General features: G+C 39.9%; 2 protein-coding genes across 3 annotated transcripts in view; both read right to left on the bottom strand.

The window, feature by feature from the left end:
* On the bottom strand, positions 1–3,618 carry LOC133990194 (tubulin beta-2A chain-like). 2 transcript variants are annotated; one of them, XM_062428406.1, is made up of 5 exons: positions 3,562–3,618; positions 3,006–3,114; positions 2,730–2,738; positions 1,680–1,790; positions 1–1,085 (listed from the first exon to the last, which is right to left on the bottom strand). In XM_062428406.1, exons 1-5 carry the CDS (start codon positions 3,616–3,618, stop codon positions 1–3), a joined length of 1,371 nt encoding a protein of 456 aa, XP_062284390.1. The 2 variants fall into 2 exon arrangements, with proteins under 2 accessions (XP_062284390.1, XP_062284391.1); XM_062428407.1 differs by lacking the exon at positions 2,730–2,738.
* A 1,901-nt stretch (positions 3,619–5,519) lies between these two features.
* Positions 5,520–21,475, bottom strand: part of slc22a23 (solute carrier family 22 member 23) — a 38,230-nt gene continuing 22,274 nt past the window's right edge. The window contains exons 4-10 of the mRNA XM_062428986.1: positions 19,286–19,454; positions 17,682–17,809; positions 15,390–15,492; positions 14,361–14,596; positions 12,832–12,864; positions 11,170–11,293; positions 5,520–10,280 (exon numbers count right to left, since the gene is read on the bottom strand). Of these exons, the coding sequence (XP_062284970.1) occupies positions 8,720–10,280; positions 11,170–11,293; positions 12,832–12,864; positions 14,361–14,596; positions 15,390–15,492; positions 17,682–17,809; positions 19,286–19,454 (2,354 nt within the window). The 3' untranslated portion in view covers positions 5,520–8,719. The remainder of the gene's footprint in view (positions 10,281–11,169; positions 11,294–12,831; positions 12,865–14,360; positions 14,597–15,389; positions 15,493–17,681; positions 17,810–19,285; positions 19,455–21,475) is intronic.

Here is a 21,475-nt window from a genome sequence, read left to right on the forward strand (position 1 = left end):
TCAGTGACGAACATCATGGCGGATGTCATCCTCATCCTCTATTTCATCCTCTTCATATTCTCCTATCTCATCAGCGGTGGCATCCTGATACTGCTGATACTCAGACACCAGGTCATTCATGTTGCTCTCTGCCTCAGTGAATTCCATCTCATCCATTCCCTCTCCAGTGTACCAGTGGAGGAAGGCCTTGCGGCGGAACATGGCTGTGAACTGCTCAGAGATCCTTCTGAAGAGCTCCTGGATGGCCGTACTGTTGCCGATGAAGGTGGCGGACATCTTGAGGCCACGGGGTGGGATGTCGCAAACGGCGGTCTTAACATTGTTGGGAATCCATTCGACAAAGTAGCTGCTGTTCTTGTTCTGCACACTCAACATCTGCTCATCCACTTCCTTCATTGACATGCGGCCGCGGAAGATGGCTGCTACAGTGAGGTAGCGGCCATGACGGGGGTCACATGCTGCCATCATGTTCTTGGCGTCGAACATTTGCTGGGTGAGTTCTGGCACAGAGAGGGCACGATACTGCTGACTGCCTCTGCTTGTGAGGGGTGCAAAACCAGGCATGAAGAAATGTAAGCGGGGGAATGGTACCATGTTTACGGCTAGTTTACGGAGGTCAGCATTAAGTTGGCCGGGGAAACGGAGGCAGGTGGTGACCCCGCTCATGGTGGCCGATACAAGGTGGTTGAGATCTCCATAGGTTGGTGTGGTCAGCTTCAGGGTGCGGAAGCAGATATCATACAGAGCCTCATTGTCAATGCTGAAGGTCTCATCTGTGTTTTCCACTAACTGGTGGACAGAGAGGGTGGCGTTGTATGGCTCCACCACAGTGTCGGACACTTTTGGAGAAGGCATGACGCTGAAGGTGTTCATGATGCGGTCAGGGTACTCCTCGCGGATCTTGCTGATGAGCAGCGTGCCCATTCCTGAACCGGTACCTCCACCCAGTGAGTGGGTGAGCTGAAAGCCCTGGAGGCAGTCGCAGTTCTCTGACTCCTTCCTCACTACGTCCAGCACCGAGTCCACCAGCTCTGCTCCCTCGGTGTAGTGACCCTTGGCCCAGTTATTTCCTGCTCCACTTTGACCTGCATGATGCATGATATGTTTAAAAATAGATTACTTAGGACAAATAGTGGTGCAACTTTCTAATAAGGTATCATTTAAAAAGGTTTATAAGGTGTTTAAGGACTTTATTCATTATTAATGAGTATGACATGTAACCTTCAGCGAAATTTGTTTGTTAATATTTAGACAAGATTGAGACAATATTTTCTGCAAAGCGATTATTTTTTCGTTAATTAGATTATCAAAAAGTTTAAAGGCAGCTCTTTTGTTTGCGCATTTCCAGATAAAGAGAAATGGAGAGTCGTCTCTGTGGTGGAGATTATTGGCCCTGTATCCTCACTTGCGATCAGCACTGCAGCAGAATCCTCAAGTAGGTTTCTTTTCGCTGAGTCACCACGAGAGCTGTCTCAGTCTGACACAGCTGCACATCGACTATGCATCCACTGGCACATCGCTGAGTGGCTGCGGAAGCAATGTGCTGACTGCCAATATACTGCTGCACAGCAATCTCAGGTGACACTAAGCACATCTTTATAGGATATGACAGCAAATGCATAGTGTATGTACTGTTGGTTGAAGGTGATGAATGACATTGTGATGTATTATCCACTTACCAAAGACAAAGTTGTCAGGTCTGAATAGCTGTCCAAATGGGCCGGAGCGGACTGAATCCATGGTTCCAGGCTCCAGATCCACCAGAATGGCACGGGGGACAAATTTGCTGCCTTTGGATGAAAAAAGAGCAGAGAAGAAGGGGATACAGAGAGGAAGTAGATGGGATGGAAGGATGGAGTAAGATACCAAGAGTCTCAGTGTGCATGATGTCAGCACATGATTATGATGAACCATGAAATAAACATCTCACTGTATTTAAAAGCATTTCTATCTCAATTTCCATTAACCATCTCCAACTGTCTCATAAATATATAACTTAAAAAGAATGTAAATGCACAAGCGCATAATGTAATCTTTTGGGCAAACAACAGTTTTGTTTTAAAGGATACTATAGCTTGTCCATCAAACTGGATATTTAAAGGCTGCCTGCTAGCTTTTGTTTCTTCTTCCACTTTGCTCCTCCATGACTGTCTGTAACCCTTCTTGCAAGCAAACTGCTATGACATGGTGCACTGCTTATTCTTAACCAGTGGGGTCCTCAAAGTGCTGAGCTCTGCAGAGTTCATTCAAACAGTCATAATGTTGCTTGACTCTGTAAAAAAAATCTGCTTATCTTTTCCCTACATTTTTAAAGGAGAAATTAGCAAATGGAATCCTCAAACAACCCACATGTGATAGTGAATTAGTAGGTGACACTGATGCCAGCATGCAACATGGAAACAAAGGATCAATAATGCGTGCTGCTAGGGAGTGGCATAGGGGTGACTATGCTATGCCTGTCATTTAGCTAAAGCAGATTAATGGACACTGTTTGTCCACGGATTAAGATCTGCACTGACTTGTCTATCTCTGCAAGCACCAGTCTAAAGGCTCAGATGCAAGATCTACTACTGCAACTTCATTTGATGGGCACAAACTATTCAGTATATAGTTGTTGCGTGTAAGAATACAGGATGCAATTGGAGTGACCTTCAACATGTCATGAAAATAAAATCAGACACTGAGATGATACCAAGGCACAGTGAACTCAGGGTAGAGACTGCAGATACCTGTGCTCCCTATAGAGAGAGAGAGAGAAAGAGAGAGACAGAGGAAGACACAGAAAGAGAGAGAGAGACATATTTTAAAAAGTTCACTGTCCTAATTTTTCTCTGCAGTCATGGTGGGACCTATTTTCCCCTTGCAGCTAAATTAGTGACTAATTAGTATTCAAAGCAGTAGCATAAGGTCATGCAAGGATGTGAGGAATGGAAACAAATACTGCATGTAGTGACCATTTATTCAGATGCAAATATGAAATTAGTTTGGAACAAAGTTTTTTTTACCTGATGCCTCATTGTAGTAGACGTTTATCCTCTCCAGCTGCAGGTCACTGTCACCTTGATAACTACCAGTGGGGTCGATGCCATGTTCATCACTTATCACCTCCCAGAACTAAGACAAGACAATCAGGTAGATACGAACTTCAATTGTTGTGTTTACACCGTAATAATATATTCAAATATGGGTTAGGAACCATTTACAACCTGTGTCTTGCTGCCAGGCCTTGATTCAGTTACTGCGCATTTGTTTGGTGACAAAATGTCACGCAGCAGTGGGGACTACATCACTGCAGCCTCACAGCAAAACCCCGCCGGACTAAACCCCACCCTGCTCATGTAAACAAATAACAATCCATCGCAAACTTTTTAAAATTACAATTTTTAATCCATTACCTCATCCGAAAGAACTGACTGACTTATTATTTAAACATTTCAAGTCAAACATTCATTATAGAAAACCCTGGCAAATAACACGTGTGACGTTCCGCAGTAGAATCCAAAAAATAATAATAATTTTCCCCCAGCCCCATTTCCTAATTTAAATAGAAAATAGTTATACCTTCGCCCCAATCTGATTTCCACACTGTCCAGCCTGGATATGAACGATTTCCCTCATGGTGCGCTGCGGATGCGGGCAGAGAGAGTTCTGTCTCGTCTTCACTGGTGTCTGGTCTTCAGTGTCTTGCCGCTGTGTTTCTCAAAATCAGCACTTGCCTCACAGGCTGTGTTGAGCCGGGGAGATAGATAAACGTGCTGCTGGTCAGATGACGTTACACACAGCGCAGCATCCCAGTATCCGTGTCAGCCAATAAGAGCGCTCCGGTTTGATGCAGTGGACCAGAGGATCCTGCCGCATCATCCCCCTGTTGCCTGACATCACCCCCCCCCAACCCCCACCCCCACCCGTCCCATGCAGGGGAAATGTTGCCTTATTTGTGGTTAGGCTGAGGTTGTTCCATAAAGTCCAGACGATTGCTATCCCTGCCAGGAAATGTTAAACTTTATCAATGTAAAATTGTAGTTTTACATGTGATAATTCAATCAGAACTGTGGTTTGTGATATACTGTATATAATGTTCAGGAGTAGGACCTACTAGCCTATTTGTAAAAAAAAACAGCCTACTGCTTCAAATAACAGGCAGATAAATATCATTTGAATAGCCTATTCATATGATGCACACATTTTCAATAAGCTATAAACTTTTCATTTTTTCGTTTGAATGAGGGGTTCAAAAAAATTATACAACCATGGCTGTATTAACCCACTATGGGGGCCTGGTGCAAAAATTGAGCCTCAGTCTCCCATACATATGTTCCTCAGCCCAGTTTGCCCAGAGTCTCAGAAACCAATAAGTATGTCCATACTGTAGCCTAATACTATCCTGTTGTATATATGCATGAACTGAAATACTAAAGATATTAAGGGAATCATTATTCACTTTCTTGATCAATACAACTCATCTGTCCTTTAAATATAAAGCAACAGTAGTATGTAACTAATGCATTGAGTGAAAGAGGATGGACAGGCAGGAAATAACATTGGGAGGATTTTGATTTGAACATTGAAAAGTGGGAGAGGCATGAATCGTAGCTCTGTGTCGCTAAATGTTGAAGATTGATTGATGGGTGGATGTCATGATATTATTGGTTGAAATTGGTTGGTTCAAGCCTTCGTAGGCACATGTCATAGATTATGTTCTTCAGTATAAAACATGATTAGATGTTGATATAGGAACATAAAGAAACTGATTTTTTAAAATGCATATTGATAAATGCACAATCAGTGCACAATATGACCAGGGATGTGATCTAAAAGAGTTAAAAATACATTTTTAATTTCATCTCTACTTTATGATTGGATATACTTTGATTATATGAATTAATATATTCATTGCTCGATTTAGTTAATTTGATTGGATTATTTATATTTTAAATTGATCATGTATTCATATATGTATTCATATTGTATACATGTATATGTATGTATATGATTAATTAATGATTTCTGTCATTTCACATGCATTTCTTCAGTATGATAAACAAGCAAAATCTGTAAAATATTACCCCACATTTTATGTAAAATTACATTTGAATATATACAAATACAAAAAATTGCCATTAAAAATATAATATTAATGGAATCTTAAATTATTATTAATGACCTGTAATTTTAATGGTACAACTTTACAGAACTTTTCCTGTACATTTATTTTGTCATTTGTGAGATTTAGAAGTACTGGCAGACAGATTTCTTTTTTTTTTTTTTTTTTTTTTACATTTAGCCAGAGCCAGAATAGCTAATTCCCCTATTGAATGACTTGCATAGATGTGTAAGAGAGAGAGAGAGAGAAAGAAAAAGAGAGATGACTGTTTGTTGTTATTTTTTAATACTTAAAAGGTTTATTTCTTGATTTAAGGCCAACCAACAGTAAAAATGTCTGTCCATTTGGGATTTGATTAGAAGAAGGAAGAAAAAGAAGAAATGTTACGATAAAATCAATGACTCAACTATCCACAGTTGATCAATAAATAGTGGTTTATTTTAACAACAGGTATGGCTTATATACAAGTGCATTATGTATGTTAAAACAAAAACCAAATGAAACCAAACAATCGAAAATTATAAATGGTACAATCCATGGTTTTTACATTCATTCAAATCTCCCTTCAAGAGATTCTGAGTCGCATGGTTGAGAGAAGCAAAACCTGAAATGTGTACACTGGGGACTTCATGTCTCTGAGACTTAAGTTCAAAACAATTCACTAGTCCATGTTATGATCTATGATCCTTCATATCATTGACGCTGCATATTTTCACACTTACTGTTTACAAAAGGCATAACCAATGTAATGACAGCCTGATGTGCTCCTTTTTTTATCAATCTTTTATTCTTTTTTTCGGTTTGTCACCAGTATCTGTCTGCTAGTCTACATTTTCGCTGGTGCTAATGTTGCTTTGGATCACTTTTTACTGATTTCTACCTTTATTCTACTCCAAAACATGTTGAACCAAATACTTATCATGCTCCCATCACAACTGTGAAATAGCTGCATGGAAGTTGTGAAGGTGGAAGCAACAGATCTCAGAGGAGACATTGGTCGTATTGTGCTGTGTCATTGTCTTTACACTGGTGATGCACAGGGGCTTGGTAATACACAATTTCTGCAGCAATACACACACTGAGACAGAGACACTGACACTCACAGGCAAGGAGGAATCAGAGTAATGTGAAGCTACTGACCACTGCAGTCAAGCCACTCTACTGCAGATGCCATGAATTCCTTATTAAATCCAGTGTCAACCCTGCTCCACAAAGTAGATCACATGTGGGTCTATTGCAAGAGTCGTTTCTGTGTTGTATTTAAATTCCAACTCTATTTTCCCTTTTTTTTTCTTTTTCTTTTTTTTTTCACTGTCAAGACAGCCAAGCTCCACCAAATCGGACATCACATGATTACAGGGCATTGTGCTTTGAGGCGTAGCAGCATGGCATAGGTATGTCAACACATCAAATGCTCTTATGAATATTTCAACGAATGGAAGTTTGCTGACTTGATCATCTATTAAAAGACCACCCTGAATCAATCGAAAATAGAGCTTTCATACTTTGATTCAAGCTGCATTTGAGGATGTCATTCACAGGAAAACAACCACAAGGTTTTGCTAAATGCCTAAGGATATGTGAGCCTTTGTCAGTGCACATTTGACTTGGATTAAAAGATAAGGACAAGTTTGATGAGTAACGTATGTGTAAGGTTCGTCACAAGTGTACCATAAGGTTCTGAGAACAACAGAAAGTCATCTGTCATGTCTGGTGTTTCCAACTCCTGAATGAGTCATTACTAGATCACCAATACTCCCTGGATGATGCAATATGATATACTGTGAGAACTTTTTTTTTTTTTTTTTTAAATCACATTTGAAATGACAAGACATCATTCAGTTGGCTCCAAAGTTTTACAGTACAGAGTAATTATTATTATTGTTATTTAGCATTATTTTTATGAGGATTTTTGTAAACAGTGGTATATCCGCAGTTATACATATTTCTCAGACAAATATTACAACCTCCAATGCTTGAAGTACTACAACTGTCAAGTTACACACAGATCATAGTCAAGTATAATGCTGTCCACAGATGGACATGAGCTTTGGAAGAAAAAGTACCACCTCAAAGTTTAAGAATGGGAATATGTCAAGATCTGTAAGTAAGAATTTGAAGTGTATTATCACAAACGTTAAGTATTGCATTTTTGAAGGTAAACTGAGATGTGTGTGTGACTGTATGAACAAAATGACCTACAAAAACTAATGTTAATGCCAGATCATGATTTGGAAAACACACTGAAGGTTAGCAATGCTGTGACTTCTGGCAATCACATCAAACATTTTGTCATCCACGGGTTCATTTCAAAAAAATCATTTGCGTCGTCTTTTTAAGGTTGCTCGTTTGTTTTGCTGACATGTTCACAATTATTTTTCATGCTTTGTCCCCACTGCAAAGAATAAAGTGCCACCACACTGGGGTGTCACAAATACTGCAAGAATGAAGTATAGCTTTGTACAGTAAGGGCATGCCATGGGAGATTATTAAAAATAATACTTTGAATTTAAAAAAAAAAAAAAAAAAAAACTGAATCAAGCTCAACAACTAAATATGCATTTACTTACAATACCACATTTACAAATAAAAGCAATTGCATACCAGAAATTTCATTGACTGAAACATTTGGAAAAATAAAACAGTTTTTTCAGACCGACAAAATATGGGTCACTCTTTTCTCTGATGTTCATACAATGAACCACATGTTGGTGAAAGCAATTTAGAAATCTCGCCTCTCAATTTGAATGTATCAATTGATGTTAGAGCTTTCAGCCTTTCATTACTTTGAGAAATAATTTAAATCATCTTCAGTATTTCTGAACTTTGAAATCAAATTAATCTGATTCACTTATGCACATACAGTCCATGGCAGGGGAATGCACTAAACAGTATTTCCCAAAACAGGCAAATACTGTAATTGTACTGATTTTTGGCACGATTTCGACATTTAATTTTGGTCAGAGTAGTTTTTGGCGCTGTATTTAGAAAATCCCTCCAATTGTGATTGTTTACCTCTGTAATGGCAAAAAATACTATGTAACATTCACATGTTTTTTGTCCATAAAGATAAGGCGATATTTCTATACAAATATGTTAGACTGACATTTCATTTGAGCAGAAGTACCACTGATTTGAATTTTTTTTCCATTGTTTTTTTTATTTTATTTTATTTATTTTTTAGTATTGTTGCATTTCTCACCATCCCGGTGACACGTCTCAGTGATTGTGGGTATAGTAGTTTGAAGTCTCTTTAAAATGACAGACAGTGATTTCCCATTCATTTACATCAAAGTAGTTTATAGGCTGGTGATTTCCAGTGACATTAAAAAAAAAGAGCAGAAGATACTGTCACATTGTCACAAACCAGCCTCTGGCACTCTCTCACTTGCGTGGTGTCATTTATTGGCTAAATGCAGGAAAGGGGGGACATTACGAAACATACAGCAGCTCTGTAAGACATGTCTGCTCAACTCCAGGTGGGGACAGTCTACATTAAGTGCCTGAAGTCTGAGCAAGACAGTTTATGTGCCCCCCTCCCCCCTCTGATTATTCGTGTGGTGTGGGTTTTTTCCTGTTGCAACCGGAAATCTTCCTACTGGCTGCAACACTGAATCACGATGACGACACTCCATTGATGGTGTTATTTTCTGTGCTGGCACTGTCCCTGATGGAAAGGACACCAGAGTCTATGGGGGAGGAGACGGTACAGTCCATTACAGAGGAGGGAACTGCTTCTGTACGGCCTGAATCCGTCACGGAAGTCGGTTCGGAATCTACAACAAGGGAAGCAGGTGAATCCTGTGCAGGCTGAACATTGTCTGTGACAGTCAGAGCAGTAGACTCTGGAGTGGGGATGTGCACAATGTCTGTGACGGGGAGAATGGAAGGAGATGGCGCAGTGGTGTTGACAGTATCTATGACAGGAGGCATGGAGGCGTTTGCTGAGGGCGTGTGGCCTGAGTCAATGGTTTGGGGAGGTGTGGGTGAAGGGGAAATAGTGGCTGGGCTAGGGGAGGTAGGGGAAGGAGGAGAAATGTCATTAACACAGGGAGAGGTAGAGTCTAACTGTGGTTGTTGGGAGTCTATTACACATGGTATGGATGAGTCTATAGTGGAAGGAATAGATGGAGATTCGTCTGCTATTTCTAACTGGATGGGAATGTCTGAGTTTGCACTGATGGAGGGTGGAGGGTCACTGGAAATGTTGCAGTCTGTCATAGGAACAGGAGAGGGAGTAGGTGATGGAGAGAGACTGTCATGCAAAGATGGAGAGAGGGAGTCTGCCAAAGGGACATGAGTGGCCTCTAGCAGAGGTGGGTCGAATTCCGGGATGATACTGTCGATGTCATTGCCCAGCGGGTTTGGTGATTCTAATGTGGAGCTAGGCAGTGGCTCGATGATGGGTGTGGTGCAGATCAATAAAGAGGCAGGCACAGTTTGAGGGACAGAGTCCAGTGAAGATGGGAGAGGAGTGGATGATTCGTTTGTAGGAGACGGACCAGCGTCATTCATCTCTGGAACAATAGGATCCACCAGCGGCTCAACAGAATCCAGGACTATTGTAGGAGTTTCTTCAGGATTGCCTAAAAGCGGATCTGTGACATATGAGGCTTTGTGCAAAGGAGTGGAAGACAAAAGGTGCTCTTTACTGGCATGCAAGATGCCGTCTTTAGCCAGAGGTGTGATGGGAGTTGTGGATAAGGATGACACTGAGTGACCATTTGGGTCTTTCTGCTCAGGCTTGCCAGGGTGCACCTCCATGAACACGGGGGCAGACATATCCCCGACTGATGGAGCAGTCAAATCAACAGCCGAGGAGGCGGTGGAGTCCATGGTGGACACTGCAGTGGCGGCTGCCTCGTGGAGTGGTGTGTCATGCACCCTGGTGTAGTCCCTGCTGCTCTCAGATTGAGCCAGCAAGAGGCGCTGTTCTCCAGGTTTCCTCGGGGGAAGAAGGGGTTGACGGGTGTAGCTCTCGCCATCAGCCAGGGTCTCAGGGAGGGGCTGGTAACGTGTCTCGGGCAGCAGGAGAATGCAGATGATGCAGATGAGAGTGCAGCAAGCAAAAATAATGTGGTGAAGGAAATAGCCCTTCTGATTGTGGAGCTCCATGATGGGTGCAGTCAGCATGCCGAAGCCAGCACTGGCCAGGACCAATCCAAGACCACCACCCCTATGGTGAGAAGGAAAATGTTATTACCTGGCATGATTTAGGAAAGATATCCTATACTCAAAACCCTCATAAACCACCCAAAGGAAAGATTAACTTCACAACAATAAAATAATATATATAGATGTATATGTATTGTAACACAATACACCTAAATCATTTAGAAAACAGAAACTCTCATTTTTGCCATGTATGCTTCAGTTGAAATATCACTGCCATTTTATCCTACAGCAGCAGAGAGTGCTGCAGTACCACCAAACACTTCCTTGATTCATGCAGTCCCATTCCTCTCCCATCGTTGCCTATGTTATCCACCAGAGGGCACCCTTTAAGCACTTTCAGCAGAACAACACCCCTTACATAACCCCAGATAATGAACCAATGGTGTCATATATTCTCAGAGGGGGGTGGCTAATTTGTACAAGATGTGGATTACATTTGACACTGAACTGTGAGAGTCTGTTGTTTCCAGCAGTTCAATAATTTCATACCCTTCTTTTACAAGAGGTGGAGCAGCTATTCCATCTCTAGGAACATTTAATATTGTCAAAGCAACCTTGCATCTTAAACCTCTGTACTGACTGAATGTATGAGGTGATCAGGGTAATAGAACAGGTAGAAAAATAATAGATCAGCATTTTCACATCATATGTATTTCTTGCAACCTGATGGCTGATAGTTGTAAACTCGCATTCATAATTTAAGAAATATTAATATTGGAAGAGCGAACACAAAGGCATCAGACTCGTCACCCAATGGCAAAGCATGTGTTACGCATTAAAACACAGTTTTGTCACTTCTCTACGGAGTAAACCTTATTTTCCACATTTCCTCATCCTCCTCCTTCTCAAAGTGCTCTGTTGGTACAGTCCCAGTGTTTCAGTGGGCTTACCTGATAACAGTCGGTGTGATCTCAGCACAGAAAAAGATGCTCAGGTTGCTGACTGCGTGGGAGGAGAACATGCCGATGATGGAAAATGCGATGGAGAACTTCTTATTTAGTGTACCTGAGTTTTCTGCAAACAAAAGAGGAGACACATGTGTCAGTTTGCACTCAGTTACCCGTGTAACCAGTTAAACGGTTCTGTAAATGCAAATAAGGGGTAGGAGGGAAAAATGCGCAGAGCATGCCATTTTTTCCAGTAAGCACAGCTTTTAAATTATTAAGGTTAGTCATTGTGAATTTTTTAAAACAGTTATATTGCATTATTTCTGCTTTACTATACAAAATATAGAAAAGTGACACTGCCATGCTGGAAGAAGAGAATACCTCCCTGTAATAATTTCAAAGGGTGAAAATGTATGAAATATGGAGGCAAAAACAGGCCATGATTTTTTAAATCACCAACTGTTGAAAGTCTATTTGAATGTATGCAGTATCATTTCCACTCTTTCATGAAAATTCTAATGTTTAAGGTTCCCAGTCATCTGACCGTTTCTGTTGAGAGTCATGTGACTGACAGAGCATAACCTTACAGAGCAGAGGTCTGATCAGTTCCTTCAGGCTCCATTAATTATCTTTGGTAGTCCAGTGAGTCAAATGTTTTATTATTATTATTTATTATCTCAAATTTTAGTACCAATCTAATGTATAGCTTGACTTGAATTTTGATATTAGAAATTGACTAACTAGAATTTAAGCAAATTCTACAGAATTTTTGAAGATGGACACCCCTTAGAAGAAACAAAAAAACTAAACAGTTGTACAAACAGTTGTACAATTTGAGTGTCTTCTGGAAATTCCAAAGATGGTTCAGATAGATACTAGTTATTTCAAAAATAATTACATGTTTTGTCTCATATTGAAATAATTTAAATAGTTAAATAAAATAAATGAATGAAATTAAATAGATAGATAAATAGATAGACAAATACATATAGATACATACTGTATATAAAACAAAATGTGTACCATCACTAACTTCAAACGGCACATTGAGAAAACATCGGTTTAAAGTGCCAATAAACTCTGGTCAAATGAAACTGTTTCCCAGCACAAATGTTGATTTTGATGAGTTACTGAGGATTGGGCTTCTATACAGAAAGCCCATTCAGATCAAAGATGGTTTGTTTGTTTTTATGAATAAGACATGTTGAAGAGGATTACAGGCAACTGCTCTGTGATCAGTTCCTTAGTGAGGGAGAATAAAGAGATTGATAAACACAGGAAAACAGTAGAGGAAGGCTGGTTGTAAGATTCACCACTCCGTAAGAAAGAGGCTCACCCTTTCCGCACAAAGGGGATAAATAAGTGAAATGCTAGCCTTAATTACATCTAGGACTTCATTATGTGTCTCTGCAGAGCTTGTATAGCCCTAATGAAATGCTGCAAGATATCCACATGCAGCACATTATAAAAACTCATCAATATAGTGCAGCAAGTGATGTGTTATTATGTAACATGATTTACAATTTGAAGAATGTGGAGCTGATTCAATGATATATGTGACAAAGATTAATAAACTTTGAATCAATCAATAATCTATCTATCAAACTAAAACATTGTCTGCAAATACAAGAGGAGAGAGGAGTAGAAATAAGCAGATCATCATACCTATATTTAGATGGCCACTGTATTTCCCCAGCACTAGAGGAGAATAAAAGGAATGAACAGATGTTTATCAGTGAAATCACCAACAGTAACATTTGCACATACAGTCAGACAAATTCATTAAATCAGGCAGTCAAACATTAAAAACAAAAACACACACACAAGCTTGTCAACACACAGTTACAACTGAAAACAACTTTAAAGTGGAGCATGAAACATGAGCATAACCTTGATGTGTTGACTCAGGTTAAACATTAAGTCAAGCTCATTTGTAACTCAATAAACAGACTTGTGTACCATTTTGATCATCTGGAGCAGTTTTTGCTACACATTGACTACAACAGCAGTTTGTAATCATGTTCGACTGCCCCATTAGAAACAACTAAAAGCTAACAAAGCTCTCACATAGTACTCTCAACACACTGGGTGCTAGTAATTACAGCATGTGTGCCAGAGACAGAACTTAGACTAGAAATTATCAGGATATCTGAAATGTAAGGACGGTCAGTTTGTGTTACTATGAGATGGGTTTAAACAGCCATATTTTGTTTGATATTTCCTCTACATGAAACACTGGATGGCTGAAATCAATATCATGTTATAAATACTTTTTTCCAATTACTGACATATATTGTACGGTAAATATATTCGCACACAAACCAATTAATTGTGTTTCAGTGTTATGCATCACATCAAAATTCTTTTAAAGTCCAGCTTGCCTGACCATAACCCTCATTCATTCATGGGACAGACTTTTTAAAAATGTATCATATTATTTGGCTGAATTTCAATATTGGCAAGTCATCTCCTCTATGATGAAGTTTTCTATCTGACTATGCTTTATAAAACCTGTCTGCAAAACCTCTTCTCTTTCAGCATATTTTGTATTCTGTTAATTGTTTAATAGTCACTGTGTAGATTAATGGATAATGCTGCCAAATATATTTCCTGTTGTCAACAAATCTCACAAAAAGATCAAAAACAATACATTAGGTTGTCTTTCAATATTTTCTAATTTCCCTATCTTGCCACTCTTTCCCAAGTGCAATTGTTCATACTGAAGATGTAAATCTATAAAAAGATGTTTTTGACTTTTAAAAAAACGCAACTAGTTTCCTAAAACTGCTGGGCACTATATTTTTTAACAAATGTTACTGAAACAGTACTAAATAGTGCATTTATTTGGGACTCAGCTATGGATTAATACACATTTGGTGCACTGATGTATGGCCCTCAGGTGATTTACTTAAAATAAACTACAGTGTCCATGTTTACAGTAATGAAGGGCCAAATAAACAAATGCAACTGTGTGCCACGTGTATGTGTTTTAATAGTTTTTGACAATAATAAAAATATACACCAGTTTTAATTTTTTTTGTGCCACCAGTGTCTTTAATAGTACTCACATAGACTACAAGATATCTAAAGCCAGTAACCTAGATCTAGACACAGATGTAACTAGACAAGACCTGCTTCAAGAAAGAGTAAAATTTCACATGGAAGTGGACGTGTGTTCTTCATGAGGTACTCACAGTTGAGCAGGCCCAGCTGCAACAGTGATGCCAGGGCAGTGATAATCATGAACATGAGAAGGCCACCCCGCCGTCCCATCAGGCCCACCGCTGGGCACAGCGCCAGGCAGGATGCTACAGCGATGCCTGCCATGGTGTAATAGTCTGCATAGAAGTTATGGAACATGGTTGTGTCGTGGGCCTCGGGGTCCATCATGCTGCGGGCGAAACAGTGGTGGATCCCATAACCTGTTAGCCTGGGTAAAGAACATAGACAATACAAAATGGTGAAGTATGAGGTAACATAAATAATATTAGAATACAGTGGCTAGATTAGGGGATCCTGGACAGAAGATTCTAAGGAAGGTTGTCAGAACAAAGGGATAACATGTTTATATATATGGTGAAGAGATAAACAAGAATGGAGAACATACATCCACTCAGACGTAAACAATGAAGAATTAAGAAGGAGATGGCACAGTTCAAGGTTTATTATGTTTTCTCTCATCTTGAAATAACTGCACAAATGTAAATACAGACTTATTGACACACAAGCACACACCCTGCAAGCATACACAAAAAGGCGAGCAAACAGTCACACCCTTTCTCCCAGTTGTCCAATGTTTCATAAGGACACAGCTCATATAAAATGAATGCTGACTTAGGGAGTCAGGGACACCATACACTGAAGATGAGCTAAAGCTGGGTCTGCCAAGATAAAGCTGAGGTGTCAAATAGAGAGAAGAGGAGAGATCCCACTGGAGATGAAAAGGCAGAGCGGCACAAATATGGAAAGGTGGACCGCTTGGACAAAACCAGCAAGGGCCGCTGATCAATGCTGTATCAAGCATCCAGGTCAATAGTGGCATCTTGACTGCACAAAATGATTGACTGGCATTGCTTCGCCCTGGACACACATGCACAAGCACTCACACACATCTGCTTTTGTTTGCGCCTTTCTCTGGTTCAGATACTCCCACACACAACACCACCTTGAACACAGAAATGTCTAAACTACTAAGCAGCAGTACATATATGACAAACACTTACGAGTTGACGCACAGCACAACAATATTTTTCCACAGGTTCCTCGTCCCGACCATTTTCACAATGCATGTCTTTTTGGGTTTCTTTTGAAGAGCTCCCTGCAGTTCTGGAAACAAGCAAACCAAGTTTATATTAGAGCCAATATGTGACTTTGGAGGCTGATAACAATATGTGAGAGTAAAAGTTATTTTATGACTTTGAGTGAAGTATTGCAAAGGATAGCCATTTTGAACAGTCTAAAGTGCCAGACTCTTGTGGTCACTGAACATAGTGTAAATGCATAAGTGTTGCTTCTTGGTCATTGTTGTTTATAACTGCAATATAACAGGTGATCATTTTGCTTGTGTGTTTCAGGTACAGTATGTGTAGTCCATAAGTTTTTTGATAACCTTTTGTACCTTCACATGTGAGAAAAGTCTATAAAATATTATGCATAAATATAAGAAACAAATAATAAAATAATAATACAATTTGATGCGAATATCACTGCCCAATATGCAATATTCAAAATCACACATTTTTTGCTAATTATTGTCAATCATCCCTCGTTATCACAGTTCATTGTGACAAAGCTGTAGGAGGAAGGACATCTGAACGATAAACCTTACAGTAAAAATATAACAGTAAATTCTGATAAATCAATTTAACTGGAAATTAAATAATCCCACACCATAATCCTATGTAAAATACACCAGAAATATTTCAAACTTTAATTGAGAAGAGTGAGAAGAATGATTCAAAATACCTAAAAAAATAAGCTTATATCTATTAAGTAAAATACAACAAGAATATTTAACACTTTTCAGAAAAACAAGAGTAAAAAAAACTAAAATAGCCTATGTACACCAAACGTACACAACACCAATATACTTGTGATGAACTGATCTCAGCCTGCTAATATTTAAATAAGGCACCAGTTGATATAATCCTGTCAAACTGACTTTCAAAGCAGAGTTTGACAGCAGTATGGGTTTTTCAAAAAGTCAAACGAGGACACCCTTGATTTATCGCAACCAGATATTCCACATGTATTTTTAATGAGTGCATTTTCCCCCCACACGACTCATCTCCCGCTGCTTTGTGAGACAGGTATGATGGTGCTCACAGGGGAACAAAAACGATGTCTGAGAAGGGCAACACCCCTGAGCGACATTGCACATGGAGGATGTTTTGGTATCAGACTGCTGGTTGCTACAGGAACACACCTCTGCTTTGCGGTACTGTATGTGCATGTTGACTCAAGCATGTGACAACATTCCACACCCCCGCCTCAAGGTTATCTCTGGCGGTATCACTCATGCTTTCCTCTGGCAAAGCTACAAACCTCTGAGTAAGACTATCCCAGCCAAGATCTGTCCACATCTTCCACTTTATAATCAGTATGAATTTCTTATCAGTGGTCACACACGTCTTTCGTGTCTCATTGCTTGAAAATGTTTCTTAACTAGCCTGCAATAGCAGCAATTACACAGTGAGTGTTAAACAAATGAAAGTAGGGGATATTACTGTAAGGGTTTGGGACAGCCAGTAACTATAAAAACAAGAGAGGATAAATTCACGTCTAGGGCAAAGTACTTGTCTCAATGCTGCATCAGCATGCAGTGTCTGAGTTCTAAAAAAGTGCAATTTCACATTGAGTGGTTCCTCTTTAAGCCTTTTTCCCAAAGGAAGCACCTTTTCCCCAAATGTATTGACAAGTACAGTAAGCAATGACAGACAAAAAATGGAAAAATGTATAGCTAAGTGCATACAACAGCATTGTTAAAGCTTACTACAAACAAGATCTGCTACGTCAATTTTGACAAGACAGTTCACTCTGCTCTTTGCCCCCTCCATTAGCAGGTCTTCTGAGTACAGACACTAACAGTTAACCCGGGGTCAAAGTGCCTAACCTGCATCCATCTGCCATCTGTACACCATCGTGTCAGCCCATGTCCACCCACCCAAGCTGTAATGAAATTAATGAAGTCCTACAGTGTCATACTGCAACACTAAACACCCACTGCTACCTTTTGAGTGGTCTGTTACTATAGCAACCACATCACAAATGGATATAACCTTGTCAATCTGCCTTATTTAGGAAAGCACAGCTGGGGATACTACAACACATCCTGTCCTTGAAAAAAAGGAAAATAACCATAGAAGATAGCACTGCAGCAAACATATAATGACACAATGACTATTTTAATAAAAAACAAATGCAGTAACAAACACATCCCATAATCATCACATTAAAATGTAAAACCTAGCCTATTTAGTGCTGATTTCTTTAATTAATGCCAATGTATTCATTACCTGTGAGGATGTTATCTGTGTCGAGCTCCATGTTCACTCGGTTTTTCTGTGCTATGTATCCCATGATCCACTTGGAGCGGCCGTACTGCTGAGTGGCCAGTAGCCAACGCAGTGACTCTGGGAAGATCCTGTCAAATAGATGGGGGAAGTCCTTGTTAGTAAGACATGAAAAATGAGTCAAAATGAAGTGAATCTTCCTTTTACCAAGGCTGATTGAGATCTCATTTTACAAAAATCTTGATTTTGTTACCCAGTATGTCATGTCAACATATTTTCTCAAGAGTTAAATGCATACAGAAAACTGTACTGGTATGCAAATGTAGGTTATAAATTGTATTATTACATACATTGAAGGAAGTTGTAAAAAAACAAAAAACAAAGCCACATCCCTCTTTTGGTTGGATTTCCCTGAAACAGATGTCTATGTAAGTAAAAGTGCAGGTTTGCAGCACCAGCTTTGTTTTAGATTGTTTCTCTAAAATCAGCAAACTTGGATCACCTGCAGTGTTGAACTGTTCCACGCAATCAGCTGTGTTTGTAAATTTATTGATGATGAATTCAGTTAGTGAGGACAGTTCGACCTGTGTCCATAAATGTTGTCTGGCTTCATCAAGAAAAGTCACCACTGGGTCCATACTTTTCCCCAAGTCTTCTTGTGAAGGTTGCAAATGTATTTTCATATCTCAGTGGTGTATGTTGTGTGGATTGCACCAATACATGTTTGAAGCACCAGAAAGAGGCCTTCACAGAGATCAGTATCACAACCCATTTTATGTCCTTTCTGTTTTTCTTTTTTCAGCCAACAAAGCCATGATCACATCAAAGCAGACACCAAACATGCTCCAGGCTTCTCACACATCTTAGCCACCTAACCTCTGTATGTGTAGGTAAGGTATCTGTGTATAAGTTATTTTCATCAACGCATCAGATGTGAGGACAGTTCGACCTTTAAAAAAGAAGCTCGAACATTTTTCATTCTCTCACACATCCATTCGGCAGTGAAACAGTGACTACACTGCGGTGTGCCTGACCTCTGCACTATATCATCCTCCTTCTGCTGTGGAAATCCCTTTCGATCGATTCCACTCTCTGTGTCCCACACTGATTGAAGTTCATTATATCATCAGTATGGATATTTGATCACATTAGTGCTTTGAAGTACTATTTCTTTTTCTTCTGCTGACTTTGTATACATCTGCAATGCTGTAAATCCCCTGTGCACCATTTTAGAATATATGGAGGTGAACACATTTATATCTATTGGTTGTGCTTTAGAAAAAGAAACTGAAGTCAAAATAGAGGTCACTAGAAAGGAAAATTCTGCTCAGAATTCAGTGTTGGGAAATATCAATTTTTCCAATTTTATCACTGATAAACACTGTACATGTCTTGGCTTAACAAGATTTTATTTGGACAACACAAATGTCAGATGTTTACAATCTTAAACACAGAATTCCGGTGCAAACAACAATGCAGATTGTAGCGGCGGAATTGTCTCACATAAAACTCAAACAAGAAAAACACGTCTAAGCACTAAACAGAATAACGGAAGTATAAGCCAAGTTTGTGCCGAAGTGCAGCAGATGCTTGGGTCTGTTCCTTACCAGATGTATGACAGCATAAGCAGCAGGGGGCAGATGATGACAGCCTGGAGTACCTGCCAGTCACGGCACAGGTATGCCACACCTGGCATCAGCAGCTGACCTCCCAGCATCACAAAACTGGCCACCATGGTCATGGAAAAACGCCACCCTGGCAGGCACAGCTCAATCCCTGGCAGAGAGCAAAAAGATAAGGGACAAGAGAGAGTGTGTGTGTTATTAGGATTTCTGCAAAGGACACATAATGGGTGTGTGCTGTATGACATCAAAACTAATGCTATTTTTTCAAGATTTTCTACTCTCACCAGGAAACTGAACATGAACTAAAGCTGTGATTTTTCCTTGTCCTGACAGAAACAATCTGAGGTTGATGAAAACATTTGGAAAACAGAACAAGCCCTCTGTCTAGGTGAGGCAGACAGATCACAACATGGATTGCAAGGCTGATGTCATCCTCATAAAGTCATCATACATTGTAACTACTACTGTATTTATACTGTAAATGTGTGTCAATTACTGCTATTACTGCTGATACCATTTGAGATTGAGATTAAATGAATTGCTTATCATTTTGATAATTAAACTTTAATGTTACTTATGCCAAACATTTACTGGTCCCAGCTTCTCAAAAGTAAGTACTTCTGCTTAACATCTACAATTTTGGTTTTTTTTGTACTGATAGTAAGAAGTGTCAAAAGTGTCAGAATAAAAAAAAAACATGTATTTCACTTTTGGAGCTACAGTATAGTGTTGTGACATGAAATAAAAGCAATGAATCACCATCTACAGTTGTTGTTCAGAGACAGTAAACAGACCAAGACAGTAGCCTGCTGTGAGAGTGAACTAACTAGAAAGAGGTTCCTTGTGCTCATTTCTCCTCTATCAGAATGGCACTGATTCATTCACTCAGTCATTAGCATGCACACCACACTGGCAGCCAGCAACCACAGACAGCCAAGCCCTTTAGTTACTGCAGTGTTGAGGACGGGTTCACACCAAACCATAGAAAGTGAACACTACAGTAACACTGCTATTCTCATACTGTCCCAAACATTTGTCCAGTTTCATTCACCCCTTCTTGTTACACATCACTATTTTTCCTAATTAGTCTTTTCTGCTGCCCAGGAATGTGCAAAGTCTCCAGATGAGCCTTTCAAGGTGACAGGGCCAACATAATACAGTGGGTGTCGGCAGCCCTGCTTCATTCCAGTGGAAAAGACCGGAATTTCAATTAGGACTTGCCCCCTTCTGAGGACATGAATAATGCTCTCTGTTCACAGACACTATCACAGCTGGAATGACAAAGCCAATGAGTGGAGAACAGGGCGATGGGTGCAAGACCTGCTGAGTTTGAACCAACTAACCTTGAGTTTCCTTCTCTGTGTGCTGCTGGGAGAAAAGTGACGGTTCACTGGTTATGGACTGCATGGGATTTGAAATTCTTTAGTTATGTATAAGGAGTCATGTGCACCGCACAGGTCAATGCATTGTGACTGGAAAGTACATTCTGTGGTGAGCTATGGAAAAGTGCTCACACATGCAAAGATACAGATGCATGATAGTACAAACGATATAACTAACCTTGTAAATATATATCAAATATGGCATATTTTCTGTAGCTCACACTTCAGAGTGAGGACCAGAGGTTGTGAAAAGGAAAGGAGGCCTGAGCTCCTTACTCTTGTTGATCCTAATCCTCTACAAGCCACTAGATCAGCATTCCCACAATGCCCTGCTGCAGTCTGTGCCCCACTGACATAAATCTACCACTAACTAATCTAATGTCACATAAGAAACTCTCAAAAGATGTTAACACATGGTCTCTGGGGTGACAAAGCAAGTGGGACATACACATTAATAAAATACAAGAAAGGACTTTTAAACACATTTGGAAACATACTGAGCAGGTCATCAACAATAGCCAATAGCCAATTAATAATGACAATAATCCGCAAAGAAGCTTTGGCTGGTTTTGCTGACTTTGGCATAACAAGAAAATAAATCACAGCCTCTGGTGCACACCTTGGCAGCTCACTAGCCTTCTGTCCAGTACATAGCTCAGTCAAGGAGGCCCATTGTTTTACAAGTGAAACAGATTGGTTGACCACTATAGGCACTGACTGCAGCCACTCCCTGAACCCACAGGCTAATGTCATGACCTTTTGCTGGTCACATAAGGTCCTTACGGCCTTA

The sequence above is a fragment of the Scomber scombrus genome, chromosome 11 (assembly GCF_963691925.1).
Source record: "Scomber scombrus chromosome 11, fScoSco1.1, whole genome shotgun sequence".
NCBI classification, from domain to species: Eukaryota; Metazoa; Chordata; class Actinopteri; order Scombriformes; family Scombridae; genus Scomber; species Scomber scombrus.